This window comes from Ammospiza caudacuta, chromosome 3, assembly GCF_027887145.1.
Source record: "Ammospiza caudacuta isolate bAmmCau1 chromosome 3, bAmmCau1.pri, whole genome shotgun sequence".
Classification (NCBI taxonomy): domain Eukaryota; kingdom Metazoa; phylum Chordata; class Aves; order Passeriformes; family Passerellidae; genus Ammospiza; species Ammospiza caudacuta.
The window spans coordinates 114,608,588-114,629,740 of NC_080595.1; the positions used below are offsets into that span (position 1 = coordinate 114,608,588).

Below are 21,153 nucleotides of genomic sequence, written 5' to 3' on the forward strand. Positions count from 1 at the left end.
CCTCCACAGCTTGGATAATGGACACAGACTACTAAAGCAGCCTCAAGCCCATGGGAAGAGTGCAATGAATCACATCCCACTGGAAGTTTTGGATAATCTCCATCACCTTCTACACTGTGGTGGACAAGAGCTCCTGTTCGGGGTTGGATCTTGGTGTTGGAGTAAAGGTTGGACTTTGACGAGTTTGGAGGCATTTTCCAACCTCACCCAACAATTCCATGATGTTTTCTAGAGATGACACAGATGGGGCATGAGAAGAGCATCCAGTAAAGGGAAGTGAGCTCGTGGCATTTCATAGGCAGAGAGGCCAAGGACAGACTGACCATTAAGGGCTTGCAATGACAATGCTCCAAGAAAAAGCTCTTTGGGCTGAAAGGAAGGCTGGATCTGCTGAGAAATGACACGGACACAGGAACAACAGCAGCAGTTACTGCAGGCTTGCAGCCCAGGGATTGTGCTTGCACTACAACACAGGGATGGGGAGCCCAAGGCAGCCCTTCTGATGGAGATGGGATTGCAAACCTCCAGGATGACAGTGGATATTGCCTCACAACAAAGGCTCAGCTCAAAAAAAAAAAAAAAAACCTGCCAGAAGGATGGGGATTTCTGAGGACTAAATATAGGGGAGGGCTAGGAAAAAAAAAAAAAAAAGCGCCCCATCATCTATAGATTTAAAAAACTAAAATAATAAAAAGAACACATGGAAATGCTTCAAAAACAAATGTCCCTTTTCCTGGTAGCTCTATCAAAAAGGAAACAGAAAACACATAAATGTAGCATATGTTGTACATACGTAGTAACAAAGGAGGGTGTTCAGCTACTGCTATAGTGCACAGAGAGGCTACAACATAAGGCACTTGGGATACAAAGCATCACCAGCTACTGTACAGAGATAGGATTGTGCAAGTGGAAGAGCTGCCTGAAGCCAAGCAGGCAGGAGGAGGAATCATTCAGCAGCCGTGTTTTTGGGGGGCTCTATGTGTCACCTGCTAACAGAGTCAGCAGTTTGGCTGCTGCAAGGCACTGGTGCTGCAGAAAGGCCTGGCAGAGGCTCTGGGAGGTGCCAGCCAGCAGTCACTCCTGGAGGGCACTGGCAGGGGATGGGAAGAGGCAGGAGAAAGGAAAAACCTCTCACACTCGACCTTTTCCATGTCCTCCCCAACATAAAGCTCTTTTCCCCCCAGTCACGCACTGTGGGTCCTGTTGCTGCCTCTGAGCCAAAAAGTGTCTTATCCTCCCAGCACAGGCTACAAGGAGCAATGGAAAGGAGCCACCAGGGGCTCTGCTCCAGCCTCCTTCCCCAGCTCCCCTGAAAACAGGGAGAACCCTCTCCTGCCAAAATCTCTCACTTGACACTCAAATGTTGTGGGGATTGAGGAACAAGTGGAATTTGACCAACTGTCCTCATGTCCCTGCATGTCTTGTCCCTCCAGTGTCTCCTCAACAAGGACAGGAGGAGGAAAGGACAAAAGACACCCAGATAAATGGGGAAAAAACCCCAACTCAGCTCCAAGAGGGGCAGAGAATCAACTGTCACCCATTTCTCAAAACATGACTGGTGTGAAGAACAACAGCACCGGCCTCAAGCTGGAATTGCACTCGAAAAAGAGTTCAGGTGCCCCCAGGGGCTGAGCCAGGGGCACACCAAGGATCAGTCCTGGACTGCACATGGACAGCAGCCCAGCTCTGTCCTGTGTCCCTCTCCTCACCCAGCCAAGGGGACACACCACAAGTCCCCTGCTCCTGCTGTGTCAAGCAGAACTAAAGCTACGGCCGACTTCACTGCACAAGAGGCACCAACAGCAAAGCCCAGCTCAGGAACTGCCCCAGAGGACAGTATGGGGACAGTGGTGCCACTACTGCTCACCTGCCAAACCTAGCTTGGCGTGGCACCCCAAAAAAGAAGCCCAGAGAGATGGCACTGACCCATGAAACCCCAAGCAGATGCTGCTCCCCAGCAGACTCAGCAAGGGATGAAGCTGGTGGGATCTGGCTTTCCACAAAACCTCTTGCCAGCACGTGGAGGTGGCAGTGGGCAGAAGCAAGAGGAGAAAGTGGTCTGCAGCAACAGATGGCCTCTGAGGTAGATTTGAGACAACTCCATCTGCTAACAGCTATGTGTCACAAGCCAGGCTTTTCCTAAAATGCAAGCTGCTCCTTGCAGCCCCGGCCTCCTTCGCCTTCCTTCCCTGTCATCTCATTCACAGCTCAGAAAGGGATGAAGGGGCTAGGATTTTTGGAAGAAACCCTGGATTTGATAGCACCTTGGGTGGATACAAGCACTGTATCCTTTGGAAACAGAGTGAAGCTGGTGGCTGCCGATGGCATGGCTGGACTGGTACGGTAGGGACGAGGAAGGTTGAGGTGACAGCATGAGGGGCACAGTCCCACTGATGCAAAAACCCTTTGCAGCAACCCATCTGTCACCTGGACGTGGTCACAAGCAACAAGAACACCAGGTTCATGAGGCACAGAGAAGCTGGCAAAAGGCTGGGCTGACAAAAGCCAGGCCAACACTCAGAGCAGGGCAGGCCTCAAGGATTCATGTGGAACTTAGGATGCTGCTGCCCCGTAACAAAACACTGAGAGCTGCAGAGGCCTGGGCTCAGAACAACCATGGGACAGCCAAGAGAAACCCAGCTGGGGCAAGCAGAGGCTGGGAGATGGACCTTCCATATGAAGAGGGAAGTTCTCTCCCTTCTCTGCTGGCCAGCTCTCAAAATTCTCAAAAGCAGGGTTCAGAAAACCCCAGTTAATCAGAGGTCCACCAGGAGACAAGACAGGGTTGAGCTTCTTCCATCGGACCCTTGTCTCTCTTTGCAGCATCACCATCCTGCTGAGTGCAGGCCAGTTGTGCCCCATCTCACCTGAGAGCACCCCTGAGCCTCAGATCTCCCAGCCCCAGCACATTCCCCCAGGAATCTGATCCCATAACACACATTTGGTGCCTTCAAGCTGTCGTGGCCCTGTCCCAGGGGCTCAGGGAAGCACCATGAAGAGAGGGGAGGAACATGCTGTAGGAGAAAAAAGGATTGTTTGGAACGATCTATGATACATTTGTAACCATTTAACCAAAATAACCGAACACTAAAATAGAAAAGGAAAAAAAAAATAAAAATTGCACGCTGGTTTATGATCAGAGGCAAAATCAGGAGGGCTGGAGAAGGTTCCTATGAGGGGGATGGGAGAAGGGGAATGGGGCCTTTTTGGTTTTATTGCAAACGGTTCATGAGAGCAAGAAAGGAAGGGAGGAGAGCGAGAGACACCTTGGGAAGATGATCCCGAGCCTTTTGGGACGCCGCTCGCTCGTGAGGAGCAGGAGGAGGGGCAGCTCAGTCCTGGTATCTCACCCTCCTCCCCAGGAGACAACCCTTGGCTTCTATGGAGACTTGAGCTTCTTGGTGCGGGGTGAGGTTCCGTTCTCTGCTTTCACCACTCCGTTTTCATGGTAACCTGGGAGTGGCAACAAAGGGACACGGAGCTGGTGAAGGGTCTGGAGTGTGATCTGAGGGAGCTGGGGGTATTTAACCTGGAGAAAAGGAGGCTCAGCAGGGACCTTCTCGCTTGCCACAAGTGCCTGACAGGAGGGTGCAGCCAGGTGGGGCTTCGCTCCCAGGGAACAAGGGACAGGACAAGATGAAATGGCTTCAGGCTGCCACAAGGGAGGCTCAGGTTGGACATTAGAAGGAATTTCCTCACAGAAAGGGTGATTAAACATTGGAATGGGCTGCTCAGAGAGATTTGGAGTCACCACCCCTGGAGGTATCCAAGGAATTACTTAACATGGCACTCAGTGCTCTAGTCTGGTTGACACCTGGGTGATTGGTCAAAGGTTGGACTCCATGACCTCAGAGGTCTTTTCCAATCTAAACCATTCTGTGATTCTACAGAGAAAGCAACTTTGTCCCTTGCACAAGCCAAACCCTTTAATCTCTCACAACTGTCCCCCAGACATGGGGAAACCCCCATGACATCAGGACACAGCTGGGGACACCCTGCACAGTCAGCACCATGCTGGGGGGATGCTGAACCCCAGGGCTGCCCCCTCCACGGTGCCACCCTTGCAGCACTCACCCGAGTCCCTCTTGAGCAGCTTGGTTTGCTGCCTGGTGCCAGCAGCAGTGACGGTCGCTCGCTTCCGACTGCTCTGCTCGTTCCAGTACTCCCTCCAGCGCCGCAGCTGGAAGTGGATGAAGCGCCACATCACCGAGGCCTGGAAGAGGCACACCAACAGCAGCACACTCATTCTGCCAGGGGCGGAGAAGAGGCAGGCTGAGAACACAGCAGCGAGGCCACCCCCAGCCCGGCCGTCCCCCCACGCTGGGGCTGGTGGCCGAGGTCCCCCCCGTGGCAGATGCCATCCCTCCAGCCACCATCTCTCCTTTCTGCCACCCCTGAGCCCAGAGCAGCCACCTTCCTTTCCCTCCATGTCATAAAGCTCTCAGGTTTTGATTCATTGATTCTTTCAACTTTAGGGCAGGAATGGATGTATCTCTGGTCAGGGGTCTGTACAAATTACAAATGGGATGGGACTGCTGGGAACATGCCTTGAGCTGTTTTATTTTTCAGCGTCAGTCTCATTACATGGTTATGACAATGGGAAGATGCCATCAGCTCACGTCTCAGGCGGCAGACAAAGAACTTAATGTTACAACTTACTTTTTAAGTTTTTTGACCAATCACACAAAGCAAAAGCACATTGACAGTAGTTCTATCCAACCACTATAAGCACACGTACCTTTGGTCAAAACAATGCTCGCCCACTTCAAACACAATACCTACTTGTAAGCCTGCTAGCTTAGCTCTAATCACAATTCTACTGTCTCTGAAGCCTGCCTTTTGCACCTTTCCCAAAACCCTCTGATTTTGTAGATTGCCACAGGATGAACAAGATCATCTCAACCAGCATTGCCCAAAACACAAAGTGGCACAGACAAGATACAACGTCCCTGCATGATCTAAAGGATCATCCATCATTACCACCTGGAAGGGAGGTAAGAAAGACCCTCAAATCCTCAGCTGTGCCAGCAGTCCTTGGCTTCAAAAATCTTGAGAATGACCATGGCTGGCAAATTCTGAACTCAACCCACAGCTGCTGCAAGGGTGAGAAAGGCTCCCAGACTTGACAGACTGCAAGGCAAGAGGAGGCCATTCCACTTTCTGCTTCTCACATCAACAAGCAGGAAAACATGGCCAAGCAGAAGGGAAGATGCCTTTTCCTTGACCACATCCATGGAAATGCACTTACAGGTACAACAGGGAAAGCCTGCAAGCATTTCTCCAATATAGGCCTGCACTTTATAACTTCACTTGATTAACACATAATTTCCTGACTTTTCCCCTCTGTTTTGGCTCTCTGTAGCCTTTAAACCCCTCCTTGCTTCCTTCACACCCCCTTCAGCTCACTAAGACCTTTCCTAAATGGAATCAGGATCAGATAATCACTGTCTGGATCCCATTTGGATGGAGCTTGGAGCAACCTGGTCCAGTGATGGTATCCATGTCCATAGCAGGGGTTGGAACAAGATGATCTTTAAGGTCCCCTCCAACCCACACCTTTCTGGGATTTCATCATTTCCAAACTCAGAAAAACCCATGCTGAGATAACACAGCCAAGGAAGACACAGAGGACATTCCTACCTGAAGAGAATATTGTTGAAGAGGAAGCTGAAGAAGTTCCCTCTCTCAGGGTCCAGGGCCTGGCTCTCCACGCGCGGCAGCCCGAAGCCGATGACCAGGATGTACAAGGTGAGGGTGAAGAGCCTGGTGACCACAAACACCACGGCCCAGACATTAAACCTGCAGGAGGGAAAGCAGAGGTGTGGGCAGGAGCAGCCCCAGTGCTGACCCAGGAGCTGAGAGCAAGATCCAGGCTCTCCTGGGCTCCAGAGGAGGATGGGAGGCACAGGCAGCTCCCCTGCTTACAGCTTCTCGTTGTTCTCGTCCGTGAAGTAAACCAGCCGTGCCATGTGGAAGAAGAACTCAGCCAAGTACTGCAACAGCAAGAGGATCAGCCCCAGGCGGGTTAAACTGGCAGAGAAGAGGCAAAAAAAGCATCACTGGGCTGGTCAGACTTCATCCTTCTACCTTCATCCTTCATCCTTCAAACCCAGCTGCACACTCAGCCCTGCTGTCCATGAGCTGCAGCACCAGCCCAAAGCCAGACCTCTGTGAGGGTAGAACTGCAATAGGGGAAATCCCTGTCTACAAACCATCAACATCCAAAACACTAGCAGAGCTGGGATATATCCAACACAAAACCCTATGGCTGGCAAGGCCGCTCTGCTTTTCATTAGAGAATGGTTTGGGTGAGAAGGGACCTTAAAGACCATCTCACTCCAACTCCCTGCCCGGGACACCTTTCACTGTCTCAGGTTGCTCCAGTGCCCGTACAACCTGGCCTTGAGCACTTCCAGGGATGAGGAACCCTTTGTACAACCTGTGCCAAGTGCCTCATGACCCTCACAGAGAAGAATTTCTTCCCAATATCCAAATATCTTCTAGGTTAAAACCATTCCCCTTGTCCTATATACCTGCTTAGGTAAAAAGTCACTCTTCACTGAAACAATCCCATTTTTTCCTTCTAAGCCCCTCACCCCTGAGGATTCCCAGGTGCTCCCCAGGGCAGAAGCAGCTGCCCAGCCCCATCCCTGGTGTGGGAGGGGATGCTGGGGCAGGGACTCACTTGAGCAGGTAGGCGCCGGCGATGTGCAGCAGGTAGAGCGCGATGCAGCGCAGCTGCCGGGGGATCTCCTCCTGGCAGGGGCAGAAAAGCCAAATGAACCTCTCAGCCCTCTCCAGCCACCCTCCCTCTCCCAAAACCTCCACCTGGCTCTCACCTTGCGGACTTTTTGGAAGTAGAGCTCGGGCAGGGCATGCAGCCAGTAGGCCAGCTGGCACAGGTAGAAAAACTTCACCTGGTACCTGAAATGCAGGGAGGAGCCACGTGAGCCAGCCCAGGCCAAGGCAGGATCCCAAGAACTCGAGTGCCAAGGCAGCATTAGGCAATCCCTCCATTGTTTTGGAGCCATTGGATTTAGGAGAAATCATTTCAGGGCTGAAATTATTTGTTGAGCCGAGAGAGCCACGCATGGAGTTTATCCAGATGCTTGTGCTGTGGTCTCTGTGCTTTCAGCAAGCCTCACTTTTGTAAAAAACCAAGAAAGAAGGGTCATCTCCCACTACATTTCTGCTGTGAAAAATGCACAGCAAAGAGACTTCACCTTGGGAAAGGCAGGATGAGTAACCAAGCCCACAGGGTCCTCCTCATGAAACCCTCTGGAACACCCTTCCCCAGGCTCACAAACGAGATATCCCCACTGCCCACAGTCTCACTGCAGCATCCTTGCTGCACGGTGCATGCAGAGGGTGCTGTGCTGTCAGCACCCCACTCCCAGCAGGCAAAACCATGGAGAGGAAGAAGTGGCCAGCCCCAGAACAAAATGCCCTCCCAAGTGCTTACGGCAGATAAACATGCGGGTAGTTTTCCCACAGACTCCGGGGGTTTGAAATGTATCCTTCCTGAAAAAGACAAGAGAGGCAAGGCTTCAGCAAAACAAAACAGGTTATGAGAGGGGGTGCTAATGGTACAGTGAAAGGAGGAACTGGGAATGACACCCAAGTCTCATCACAGCCTGCAGGAAAAACCACATTCCCTGTGAGGGCCAGGGCTGAGCTCTGCATCTGTGGGTCTCTAGGACCCCTCTACAATTTCACCAGGCCCCTTGCTTGGGGGCAGAAAGCTGCTTGCTCAGTTGCACAGAGGGTCCCAAGTTCAGGAGAGGATATTTTGGGGTTTGGAATGCTCTGGAAGTGTAGGGGTGAGATTCCTGTGTGCATGGTCCAGAGGCTTCTTGCCCACTGGCATTTCCAACCCCAGCAGCACTTCAGCAACAAGAAGTGCTTCTGAAGAGAAAGAGGAACAGAAAACACCATCAAAAATAACTGATATGAATTGGATAGTTTCATTTTCCACCTCTTGACTTACAGGATGGGACTCCCTTCTCAGTCCTGCCACACAGATGCTGCCCTGGACTTTGCAAGGAGATGCTGGCATGGGAAATTTATCTTGCCCAGTCACCATCATCCATTCCCTGTCTGTCCCAAGACCTTTTTTCAGCTGGAGAAGGCCAGGGAAATACAAGAGTGACCTGCTCTACGTGTGTTGGGTGTTTGGGGAGCACATCACAGCAATGTGGGCTGTATAGGATGCTCCAGCCCCACAGCTGCTGAGGGATCAGTCTGGCACTGGGTAAGGGGAGCCCAAAACCAGCAGCATCAACTGTTTTGCCAATGTTTCCTTCCTCAGAGCCTTATGAGGCAGAGGCAGTGTCAGCAGATCTCTAGAGATGCTGGCCTTGAAGGTAAAAGTAGTTCTCTAAGAAGGGTTGGCAGGATCCTCTGAGCAGTGGGGAGGGAATCTGTCCCCGAGGATCCATCCCCAGAGCCACTGCAGACCAAAGCTGAATCCCAATGGCTGCAGGCAGCAAAGCATCATCATTTCACACTGCCAAAAGAGTCAGATCTCTCCCACACCACCTGTTCTTCCCTCCCCTTTCCTTCCCAAAATGACACTTTTCCCTCTGAATTCTTTGGGTTGACACCCATAGGAACAGCAAGGTTTCCTTGTTTTCAAAGATTCCCTCACCATCAGCTTGCCAAGGAAGGAACAACAAAGAGGGATCCCAAAATTCTGCCCATTAGTCCCATGACCCCACAAAAGGCACCCAGAAACCTCGAGGCACTGAATGTACATAAGAAGGAAAATAAGCTGAGGAAGGCATCAGGTCCTGGAGCAGAGGATGGAGATGATGGGGCCAGGCAGGATTTCTGGGGCCCAAAAATATTTCACAGCCCATTTACCTGTGCCTTGTACAACACAGGAGAAAGATCTCCCAAAATTGCCTTAAGGAAAGATCCACCACAGCTGAAAACTAAACTGACTGAAATGTGCCTGTTTTGGCCCAGAAGCTGGCTGGGGACTCTGCTGCCAGTGGGATTTTGTGCTCCAGAAGCCATAGCTCCCTCTGGAAACCCGAATTCCAGGCAGCCCCATGCCTTACCGTCACCACGACGTACAAGCACCAGATGACAGAGGTGAGGTGGAAGGCAACCAGCTGCCCTGACTCATTGAACTTGCTGTGCTTGACCTTGGAGAGGTGCAGACGCCTGTTGATTTTCTGGGAAGGAGCAGAGGGAGAGACCAACAACAAGAAAACATCAGCCACCATCAACTCTGTCTCTCCTCCTCATCCCAAGCAGCCTCCACAGATGAAGGTTCACTCATCATCACCTCAGCCCCCAGACCACCCCCAGAAGAGCATTTTAGTGCCGAACCCCCATGGGATTTGAGGTATTTTGAGGACACAGGACAGGGAATGGTGCTCACGTCCAGGACGTATTCCTGCACCACCGCGTGCAGGATGATGGCGATGAAGATGTAGAAGAGGATGGTGACCAGGTCCTTCAGCCCATAGTGATACTGGACCAGCTCCCCATCTGCAAAGACATCAGAGTGTGGGTCAGACCCCCGTGGCCCAAAGGATTTCCAGGGGAGGGCTTAGTGGGGAGCAGCTTGGATGGGGACACCAGAGAGAGGTCATGACTATGGCAGTGGCCAAAGGGTTCTCTCCAGGGTTAGCTCGTGGCAGACATGGGTAGTTTCCCCTCTGACAGGTACACACCTCAAGGGAGGGGACACTGGGGACACTAAAATCATCCCCCTGCCACTGGGGACAGCTCAACTGTGGAGATGGGAATTTATCACCTGGAGGGATGAAAACATGGGAAGCAGAAGCAAGTGATGGGATCAGGGATGCCCCACTAGGAACATCAGGGCTTGGGATAGGATTTCCACCTCCTCAGTTATGATTTAACATTTCCTTATGATCTTCCCTGAAAACTGCTGGAGCAGGATTCAGCTGCCTACATGCAGATGCCTTCTGCTATTCAGAGATCTGAATAGCAGCAGCACAGGGCTGGTGGATTAGAAATAGGACCCACAGGAGGCTGTGCTCTTCTGGAGCAACAGGAGACCCAGCAGCACCCAAAAATACCCTGGACATCTGCATTTAGGTGACTATTTTCAGCCCTGAAGCTTATGGGAAGCAGCAGAGTTGGGAAGGCAGCAGGAAGTACCACCACACAAAGCTCATCCCACTCCTGGCTGCTGCTCTCCCTGACCCTGATCCAGCCTCTCCTCTCCTGGTACCAGTGCTGGGAAGGGACTGCTCTGTCACCAGCCCGGCCTACCCTAAACAAAGCTTCATTCCAGGTTTCTAAGAACAGGATTTATGAACACACCTGGCTCAAGGATATGAAAACATCTGTGCAGACCCAGAGGTAAAAATGGTGCCTGCATCCCAGTGCAAGGCAAAAGACAGTACTGCAAGACCAAAAAAAAAAAAAAATAATGTACATGTGCTGTGCCTTCTCTCTCCAGGGCATCTCTAGCAGGAGCTGTGGGGGATGTGGGAAAGCCTTGGAAAAATTTAGATTCCTCCCAAGAAGCTGCTGCACTAAGATCTCTCTCCCCAATAGCTCATGCCCTATATTGATACCCCAATACCTGGTCCTGGGGAGGTGCTTCTGTGCCCCCTGGGACTTCTCATACCAGGAAAGAATAAATCCCTTAAAAACCAGCAGCAGAAGTTGTCTGGACTGTGCCACAGGGGAGAAAGGACCACAAGTTAATCTGGAAGCTGGATGATTCCTTCAGCCATAACCAAAGTCTTTAAGGGCAGAGCTTTTATCTTCCACGTCTGCCTCTGCAGCTCCCCTAATCCCAACCCTGCTCTTTCTCTGGATGATTACTCAAACATTCCCAATTAACTGCAGTTTTCTGCCACCAGGCCAAGCTTTGTGCCCCGGGCATTTGGCTCATCCCAAGCCCAGGCCTTTACCCAAAGCACCTCCTGCTGCCTCCAGGCCAGTGCATAGATCCCTGCCAGATCCAGAGGGGCTCTGAGCCAGGAAGGCAGCAACCAGCAGCCAAAATAGGAATAACAGAGGCTGAGCCTCCTGGCTGGGAGCTGGGACACCTCCTCTGGTCCATTTGGTTCTGAGCTGCACCAGCTCAGAGCCTCCTGGAATTTACTCCCTGTGAATCAGGGATGCTGTGCACTGTCACAGACATCTTTTATGAAAAATCCTTTCCTTAGGATTTTTCCTCCTGAGAAGCTGAGAGGCCTCAGGAACAAAATGTAAACATTGATTATCTGCTGCTGTGGAATGCAACAGGTGGATTTTTGATTGGCCCATGTTGGATGTTTCTAATTAATGGCCAATCACAGCCCAGCTGGCTTGGACACAGAGTCTGAGACAGACTTTGTTATCATTCTTGCTTATTCTATTCTATTCTATTCTATTCTATTCTATTCTATTCTATTCTATTCTATTCTATTCTATTCTATTCTTAGCCAGCCTTCTGATGAAATCCTTTCTTCTACTCTTTTAGTATAGTTTTAATGTAATACATATCATAAAATAATAAATCAAGCCTTCTGAAACATGGAGTCAGATCCTTGTCTCTTCCCTCAACCTGAGACCCCTGTGAACGCTGTCACAGTGCACCATGTCCATCTCCACACCTTCTTCTCCAGGTGCCATCCCCAAAAATCAGCAGGACAGGGATGACATGAACAGCCCCTGCTGCTTGGCAGAGAGGTAAATCCCTCCTGCTCCCCAGAGGGACAAGGAGCTGCTCCAGGTAGGCAATCACACAGCTGGATCCTGCCTGGCCAGGCTTGGAGCAGCACCCTCATCCTGCAGGGAGCACAGAGTGGCCTGGCCTTGGCAGAAAGAGAGAGGAAGCCCCCAGACTCCCTGGAAAGATTTCTTCCCAACCCTGGCTGCATGAGACATGATCAGAGTGGTCTGAGCCACTCAAACTTTGTTTTCTTCACAAAATGTCTTATTTCTAACATCTCTGCCAGACTGCATTTACTGCTAGACAAGGCCCTGAGCAGCTGATCAGTACAGGGTGAGCCCAAGGCAGCTGGAAGTGAGGATGTGGGGCAAACCAGACTCCTTCCTCTTCTTGGGAGGAATCCAAACTTCTTTGTGGAGCAGAGGCATCTCTCACCTGCTGTAGGCACACTAACATTGTACTGAGGTAAGATGAACAGGAAGGCAGTCTTGGCTGTGACCTGTCAAAGACACAGAGGGGAGAAGAAGCAAATCAGTTGTTAAATCCATTCCTCTGGACCAGTTTTTTTCCCATCACAATGGAAAAGGCAAATCACCCAGGGAGATGTGCCAGCACCAACTTCACTTGCAGGAACACTGAAACTCTCACTGGTCACCCACAAGATCCCAGGTGCATGGCCAAAGAGAGAAAAAAAAGCCTGGGATGAGATATCAAGACATCCAAAACCCAGGGCTGTGCTGCTCACCTTTTATTTATTGAATCATAGAATCAAATCATGGAATATCCTGAGCTGGAAGGGACCAAAAAGATCATTGAAATTCCACTCCTGTCCCTGCACAGGACACCCCAAGAATCCCATCCTGTGCCTGAGAGCATTGTCAAAACCTCTCCTGAACTCTGTCAGGCTTGGGGCTGTGATCATTCCCTGGGGAGCCTGTTCAGTACCCAGCCACCCTCTGGGGTGGAAAGAACCTTTTCCTAATATTCAACCTGAACCTTTTCTGACACAGCCCCAGCCATTCCCTCTGATCCCATCACTGATCACCAGAGAGGTGGCCATTGATTAAACTGCTTTTAATTCAAAGGAATTTAATTTTGCTGATCCTCCCCAGCAGTAAAGCAGGAGGCTTTGTGGGGATGGGGCAGAGCATCCACCCCACAGGACACCCCAAAACTGCATCTTTGAGACCAAAGCACCCTCAAACTGGGGCCACAGCAAAATCCAGTGCACAGACATCCAACACCAAACATGCCTTCATCCCATCCAACCCCACAATGGCAGCAGGTCACCAGATTTTCCCTTTCCAGTGGCTCCAACACTTCACAAGCACCCACCCTCAAACAAAACCATTCCCAAAAAATCCTGTGTCCGTCAAACACTGATGGAGATGAGCTGCATTTCACACAGACATGGCTGCCACTGCTTCAGAGCTGCAGGATATTAAAATCCCAGCTGGAAACTGCTCCACAGCTTGTGGGGGAGACTTTGCCAAGAGTTCCCATCCTGCCACCACCAGCGTTGAGCAACCGGGGCAGGCAGCCCCAGCTCAGGGACAGCAAACTCCATGGTGTGTTTTTGTGATGTTTGGGGTTTTTATTGCTTTTTCCACTGAGAAAAAAAAAAAAAAAAAAAAAAAAAAGGAAGTCCCACATGTTGTGCTCTGTTTGTGGAGGAGTAGATGCAGGAGATGGAGACCATGGGCAGAGTTTGGGGTGGGAATGGAAAAAGTGCATCGTCTGGCCTCAAGCTGGCTGAGGGAGACACTTCTGGCTCCTGCAGACCTTGCTGGCTGGGAAAGCCAAATTGCTTCATCCCAGAGCTGTAAAGCACATCCAGGACTGGAGTTTACATCCAAACCTTGCCACAGACTGGCACAGGGCATGAAACAAAGGCATGGAGCCAGTGGTGGCTGTGGTGCTGCAGGGATGGGCGGCCGTGTCACGGACGTGCTAAAGTCAGCAGGCACTGATGGATTTACAGCTCCCCGAGTACCTGGCTGACATCCATTGCTATAAACAGCTGGAAACAAGACATCATCTCCAGGTGAAGCCTTCTAACCTGCTGGAGAGGACACAGGCCAGAGCTGTGAGTCCAGGAAAATGGCCCCAGAGTATCTCCAGGGTGGGAAGCAATGCCCAGACAGAGCTCAGCCCCAGCACATTTTCCAATCCTGATCTTCCTTTTCTTTTTCCTGATCTTCTTTCCCAGAGCACCTGGTAGCAAGGTTCCTCCATCAAGGAATGCTTTGTCCCATCTCCACACCTGCCTTTGCTTCCTGTGGGCTGCAGAACCACCAGCAGCTTTGGAGCCATCCCAGCACCCCCCACCTTTCCTTACAGAGGGGTAGCAGGTTGCTTCCTAAAGCCTCAGTGAAATATTTTAACAACCAAAGACAAATTGGTTGTTAAAATATGGTAACCTCCTAGATGCAGGAACCTGCAAGGCAAAAACCAGGTTTCCTTGGCTTGGGAAATAGGGATGAGCACCAGGGATGGCAAAACCCTTCAGAGCCTGCCTTGAGCATTTCACAGGCAGCCAAGGAAAGCAGAAGTTTGGAGTGGGAAGAGCAATGTGAGGATTATTCAGAGGCACAAGACTTGCTGTCTGTTTGTTCTGAAACAAGATGCTGAAATGGGAAAGGAAGGGCTGGGCACACTTCTGCCCTGCAGGGCAGAGAGCAGAGCCAGAGCTGCCACTTAACTGCTACTGGCAGGGGCACAATTCATGGAATCACAGAATAATTTAGGTTGGAAAAGTCCTCTAAGATTATGGAACCCAACTGTTCCGCCAGCACTGCCAAGCCCACCACAAAACCATGGTCAGGGTGCCACATCTGCAGAAGTTCTGAACAATTCCAGGGATGGCGATTCCACGACTTCCAGCCTGTTCCAACCACTGGCTGCCTTTTTAGTGAAGAAATTTTCCTCATATCCAACCTAATCCTTCCTGGCACAACTTTTTAGAGGGTGGGAGAGGGATTTGTCTCCATGGGACACACAGAGCAGGGACCATGTAGCAAACACCGTATATTTATTTCTCATCCATTCCCTGACCTGCATTAAGGGCACCTCTATTGCAGAGGGAGATGCTCCTCATCCTGCCTTATGAGGGATGTGGCACTTGGGGACAGGGATTAGGGGTGGCCTTGGCAGTGCTGGGGCAGTGGTTGGACTCAATGACCTTAGAGGGCTTTCCCTATTAATGATTTCATGGTTCTGTATGTCTGAACCAGGAAAATTTGGGAAGCAGCTGTCCTGGGAGCTCTCTACAACCATGAAGAAGGGACTGCATCTTCAGCTTTCTGCTGGTTAATGCCACTAACTCAAGGACCAAAGTGCAGATGGATGATAAAAAGGTAAAACTCAATGTGTTCAACATGACCAGAGTTTCCTGAGATGCCTGATCAGCCAGGACAGGGATAAGGCTGTTTCTCATGGCCAGAAACCAAATCAGCACATCCACCTTGCAGCCCTGGGTGGCAGAGCAAAAGATAAAGCCAAGCAATCCCAGCACCACCACACATTCACTGTCTACCATCAGGCATTTAATCCCTGATAATGTGGTGACTGGAAAAATCCACATTCCAACCCCTAGCCTGGAGATTGCTGCCTAACACAGAGCAGCAAAGCTCTCCCCATCCTTTTTTAGATCCCAGAATGGTTTGGGTTGATAGGGACCTCAAAGATCATGTTCCAACCCCCTGCCATGGGAAGGGAGACCTGTCACAGAGCAGGGTGCTCAGAGCCCCACCCAGCAATTTAGAAGATGCTGTCTTTACCCCTGCCATGAAAAGCGCCACATCAAAATCCCAACTCCACTTGTGTCTAAGCACACGCATGCAGGCAGTTTAGCACCTCTCTCAGAAATTACCCACTGCAACTCTCAAACACTAATATTTTCAGGAATTAGGGATAGTTTTGGAGCATCCTTCCCCAGCACACTCTACAAACTTCTGGAACAGCTTGCCCAGATTGGTTGTGGACTCCCCAACCCTGGAAGTGTTCAAGGCACAGGGTGGGAATGAGTTTTAAGGTCCCTTCCAACTCAAACAATTCCAGGATTCTATGAAACACATTTCCCTTCTCCAAAGCCTCATCCCAGTGGGATTTGTTTTCACCACAGCCAGGAACCCCCAGGCATGCCACCATGCCCATGGTCCTGCTTGAGTTAAAGCCATTCTAGAAGAAGGCAGCAGCTCCAAACCTCTGGCGGGGGAGGCTGGGGGAGTTTTCTGCAGTCTGAGCTGGGAAAATATTTCCAGGGCTTGAAAAACAACTCAAACTAATTACAGACAAAATGCTGTCCAAAGGCTTTTCTCACAACGTTGGGTTTCTTTTTTCCAGTTTATTGAAAGACAAACTTGCTGATGCACAGTATGGATTGACACAGGCCCTATATGTAAACTGAAGCCCAAACTTTGGACCAAGGCCTCTCAAAGTAAACATCTGGCTTTGACAAAAAGCCCTTCCCAAGGGCGGTGCAGCCCCTCTGCCCCCACAGACAAACTCATCCCCAGCATGACACTATTTCCACTGCCTCACCCTCCCTCCTGTTTATTCCCTTTTTAAAAGTAAACCTAAATACTGCACTTTTTTACCTTTTTTCCACTCTTCCCAGCACTCAACCCTTACATCCCCCACATGCCTCGGTTCCCACATCTGGCAAAGACCCGGGGAGGCAGGAATGCATTTTGTTTTCCCTCATTAACAATAGAAAGGCCTCAATTTTTAGAGTACTACGGAGGGGACTGGGAAGGGGAAAGTATATTTAGCAGGAAGCCTGGAAATAGCAGCTCATTCGTCAGCTGCCTTCTCCTGAGTGTCACAACTCTGAGCCTGGGAGCCCGTGACTCACATCCCACAATCTGCACAGGGGGAAAGCCCTGCAAGGGCATGGAACCACTGCTAAAACAATGGTTTATAGCTTTATTTCATCACCCCAGGCATAAGACTGAGCCTCAGCTTCCCCACATTAGAGATTACAATAGCAATCTCATCTAATACAGAAACTTCTCCAAAATCTGCAAAGTTTTCCCCAAACCTGACTAAACACCACTCACAGGAGCCAGCCCTGGTGGGACACATTAAACCCAGCCTGGCCTTTGCTTCATTTTTCTGTAAAGTAGGGTGGAAAAAGATATGCAAAGTAATTTCTGCATGAGGATGGGAAGCACCTGCTTTGTGTTTCTGTACAGACTCACTAAAAATAGTTTTACACCAAAAAAAACAAGAGGGAGGTTTTTCTTTCTGGGTTCCAGCAGCCACACACACGTGGCAAAATCCCTCTCTGGCATTAGGCAGCTGCACAACCAAGTGTGCTTTCACACCCTGAAGGCTTAGGGTTGACTGGGAAATAAAAACCTTTTGTAGTGCCCAGCTCAGGACAGCTCTTTTTGGGGAAACTCCCTCCAAGCCTGGGGATTCCCTCCCTGAGTAATGCAATGATCCCCAAAAACAAACACAACACTGGAATAATCACCTGGAACACCAATGAGCAGCCTCATGCCACCAAATCCCGTCATGACCAGCACCTGCTCCTTGCCACAGAGGAATTACCAGCTTGGTGAATCCATGTGGATGGGGAAAGGTTGTGCACCCAAAAAGATGCTCAAGGTGCAGCTTATGCTGTGCTTGAGCAGTGGGAGACCCGTGGCAGCCCCACAGCATCACCCCAAGCAGGGTGCTGGAGCAAGGAAGCGGTCAGCTCCTGAGGGACGCCTGGGAAAAGGTTAAAAACCTTATTTGTGTCTTCCCAAAAAAACCTTCCCTGCAGGAAACGGCCTATTGTGACCAGGATTCAGCCTTTTCCGCTGGGCCTGAGCTTGGGGAAGGTGCAAGCCTGCCTGCAGGGTGGGAAGCAGGGATGACAGGAGAAGGAGGGGAAGGGACAGTGACAGGTCCTCCTCATTATGGCAAGGGATCAGAGCTGCCACCAAAACTCACCACAGAGGTGGCACAAACAGGCACGGATGGTTTGGAGGGCTGGGCAAGAGCAGAGGCTGATCTCCCCTCCAGTGGAAAAGAAAGCAGAAGGAATAAATGTAATAATAAAATAAAAGTAAACTGAAATACCCACAAGGACCAAGAGCTGTCCCAAAGCCCATGCCCAGGGATGATGCTGCCAGATACAGGGAGCACTGGAAGCCACCCTGGCATGGCAAGCTGTCACCCTGAGGTCTGCTGGAGAGTAGCAAACTGCTGCCTTCAGCATCTGAGGGAGATTTCATTAAAATACATTAAAAAAACCACAGATACACCACAAATCCCTCCCTGCTGCCACCACCATGGGGGAAGGTTCATCATATTTTAGAACAGCCCTCACAGCACCATATCAACCAAAACCACCACAGCAGGAAGCCCAGGTTCAACCTCAACAGGACAGGGCTCCCAATATGCAACAAACCCATCTGCAGGAAGAAACCCTGAGACAGAGACACAACTTCAGCGGCATTTTCTTTTTAAAGTACGAGTACGAAACTTGCAGCCCAACTTTGCAGCATTTGCATGTGGCTTTGGAATACAGCTGGCCCTCCTGGGTCGGTTTTGAAACCCTTAAATAAATATACATACATGCACAAGGACGTCGAAAAGGGTTCGAGTGCTGTAAGAGGCTCGTTCATTCAATGAGTTCGCAGTAAAAAAAAAAAAAAAAAAAGAGGGGGATAGAAAAGCAAGGGGGTGCCAGCGGGGAGGAATTAAGGAAATGGATTTCCTCCTCCTGCGATTTGCTACAGAAGGAGCCTTTCCTCCCTCGCCAGGCCCCCCGGCCACCCCTTTCCCATCCGGATTTGCTTTGAAACGTGGCAGTGCCGAAGGGGAGGGTTCAGCGGGGGAGGCGGGGGGGTCCCGGCCGGCGGTGCCGCTGCTCGGGGCGGGATGCCCGGAGCCACGCAGGGGCAAGGAAAGCAGGCGGACAGGGAAGGAGCCGGAGCAGCGGCAGGGACAGAGCGGCGTTCCCGGCATGGCGGGGGTGGGACAGCGGCCTTGAGGGGGTCTGCGGCGCCCAAGCAGGGCGAGGAATGCCGGCGATGCCTTCCCGTGCCTCAGCGGGATGGGAAAGGCCCGGGAGCCGCTGCCCCAGGCCCGGGAGCCTCCGGTGCTCGTCCCACGGGCTGCGGAGAAAACACCTGGAAAAGGGCTACTGTTAAAGAAAAAAAGGCGAAAAAAAAAGGCAAAAAAAATTTCTTCCATTTCCAAGAGCTGGGAATAGCAGACAAGGCTTGGCTTCTCGCTGGATGTGCCCCTCAGCGCTCGGGACGTCCCGGCAGCTGCGGTGGGTTTGGGGCAGGGGTTTTGACACCGCCTGTGCTCCCCCTCCGCAGGCAGGGACCCCCGGTAGAGCTGGAGCGGGGGCAGAAGGATGTGAAGGATGTGCCACCCCTAAAGCCAGCAGGAGGCTGGGTCTCCGTGGCAATGTGGGGACCCGCTCCGGTGCTGGGTGAGCGATGGGGAATGAATGGGGCGGCACTCTGAGCCCACACCGAGGGGTCCCGCACCCCACAGCCCCCTCCCCGGACGGGATGGGGGCACCTGGGCCGGCTGGGGACCGTCCCGAGCTGGAACAGCCCCAGGAGGGGACACCCCATGCAGACCAAGGGGGGTCACCTCGCCCACGGGGTGGGGACACTCGGAGAGCCGGTCCCGGGGGGGGGCGATGGCGGGGGCGTCTCACCTCGAACATGAGGGCGATGAGGACGCTGAGCACCAGGCAGAAGCCGATGTCGGCGTGGTTGTGGATGAGGAACTCCTGGCTGAAGAGCGGGTGGCTCTTGGCCCGCCGGCGGAAGGCCATGGCCGGGGCCGAGCCGAGCCCAAACTTCCCCGGGCCCCGCGGAACTTCGCGGAGCGCCGCGATGGCCCCGCGCAGGCGCCGCCGCCTGAGCCCTCCCCGCGCCCGCCCGGCTCCGCTCGGCCCCGGCGGCGACCCCGCCCCGGCCCGCACCGGGACCGGGACCGGCACCGCCCCGGCCCGCACCGGGACCGGATCCGGCAACGCCCCCGCCCGCACCGGGAACGGACCCGGCACCACCCCGGCCCGCACCGGGAACGGGACCGGCACCGGCACCGCCCCGGCCCGCACCGGGACCGACACCGGCATCGCCCCGGCCCGCACCGGGAACGAGACCGGTACCGCCTCGGCCCGCACCGGGAACAGCATTGGGACCGGCACCGCCCCGGCCCGCACCGAGAACAGCACCGGGACCGGCACCGTCCCGGCCCACACAGGGACCGGACCCAGCACCGGCACTGCACCGGGGCCGGCAACGGGAACCGGCACCGCCCCGGCCCTCACTGGGACCGGGACCGGCACCGCCACGGCCCGCACCGGCACCGCTCCGACCAGCACCGGGAATGACATCGGCACCGGCACCGCTCCGACCAGCACCAGGACCGGGGCTGGCATTGGCACCGAGCAGCACCGGGACCAGGTCACAGAGCCGGACCCGCACCCAGCCACGGGCCCGCACCCAAACCGAGACCCAGCACCCGAGCCCGCCCCCGAGCCGGACCGGACCTGGGCACGGACACGGACCTGGACCCAGCCCCAGTACCGGCACGGGACCTCAGCCCAGCCCTGGACACGGACCCAGCACCAGGCCCGCCCCGGGACCTGGACCCAGCACACGATGGAAAGCTCGGATGTGGATCCAGACCGAGAGCCAAGACGGGCACCGGCTATGGACACAGACATGGACCCTTCCCGGGACCAAGCCCCGGACCTGGATCCAGCCCTGCCACAGCTCAGCACAGCCCTGGACCTAGCACCGAACCATGACCTATCCCGGCACCAGAGAGAGAACCCAGCTCTGGTCACGGCTCCCACTTGCCCCACACACACCCTAGCACTCCAAAGTGGGTGGAGGCACATGCTGGTTTTGGCACCCACCTCACATCTGTGTCCTGGTGCAGTGCACATCTGGACAGCCACCCACGCTTGAACCCACTGTTGTGTATGTGGGGATGCACACCTGAATCTGCACCCACCGATTGTGTGCAGGCAACCTCCCACATCTGCACCCACAGCTGCACCCACCTACCCTGCACATCTGGGCTCCCATGCGCCCAGCACCCACCTGTGTCCCAGCACCCACCCACCTGTGCACACCCTGCAACCCCCTGACACCCTGCTCTGCATCCCAAAGTCCCCGTGCTGAACCCCAAATCTCCCTCATTAACCAGGGAAAGGCCTGAGGTGCCTTCCCTGTCCCACCCCCTTCCCAAAACCACACCCCAGCTCAATCTGGGGCTGTAGCAGTGGGGACAGAGACAATCTGAACAGGTCTCCATGGCAAAACAGTGGAACATTTGGTGTTACTTATTGAAGTCAATCCCTAAAATCCCCCCAAAGCTCCTCAGGGAGCTCCAAGGACATGAGGGGAGCAGACAGGGCCCTTTGGTGGCTTTGCTTAGGAAAATCAAGGTATAAACAGTGTTTTGATTTGAAATATCTCCCTTCAAGCAAAACATGGATCCTTCTGCTTCCAGGGTCTTGTTCAGCTCCTCCA

The 21,153-nt window shown here is 52.8% G+C and overlaps 1 protein-coding gene across 2 annotated transcripts; it reads right to left on the bottom strand.

Annotated features, from left to right (window-relative positions):
* Positions 1-699: 699 nt before the first annotated feature.
* On the bottom strand, positions 700-19,529 carry TRAM2 (translocation associated membrane protein 2). Of its 2 annotated transcripts, none has more exons than XM_058801859.1 (11): positions 19,320-19,529; positions 12,083-12,146; positions 9,389-9,498; positions 9,063-9,179; positions 7,463-7,521; positions 6,840-6,924; positions 6,686-6,756; positions 5,926-6,030; positions 5,641-5,799; positions 4,075-4,180; positions 700-3,453 (listed from the first exon to the last, which is right to left on the bottom strand). In XM_058801859.1, the coding sequence occupies exons 1-11, from the start codon at positions 19,437-19,439 to the stop codon at positions 3,430-3,432; spliced, it is 1,020 nt and encodes a 339-aa protein (XP_058657842.1). In that variant the 5' UTR covers positions 19,440-19,529; the 3' UTR covers positions 700-3,429. The 2 variants fall into 2 exon arrangements, with proteins under 2 accessions (XP_058657842.1, XP_058657841.1); XM_058801858.1 differs by having other exon boundaries at positions 4,075-4,247.
* Between the last annotated feature and the right edge of the window lie 1,624 nt (positions 19,530-21,153).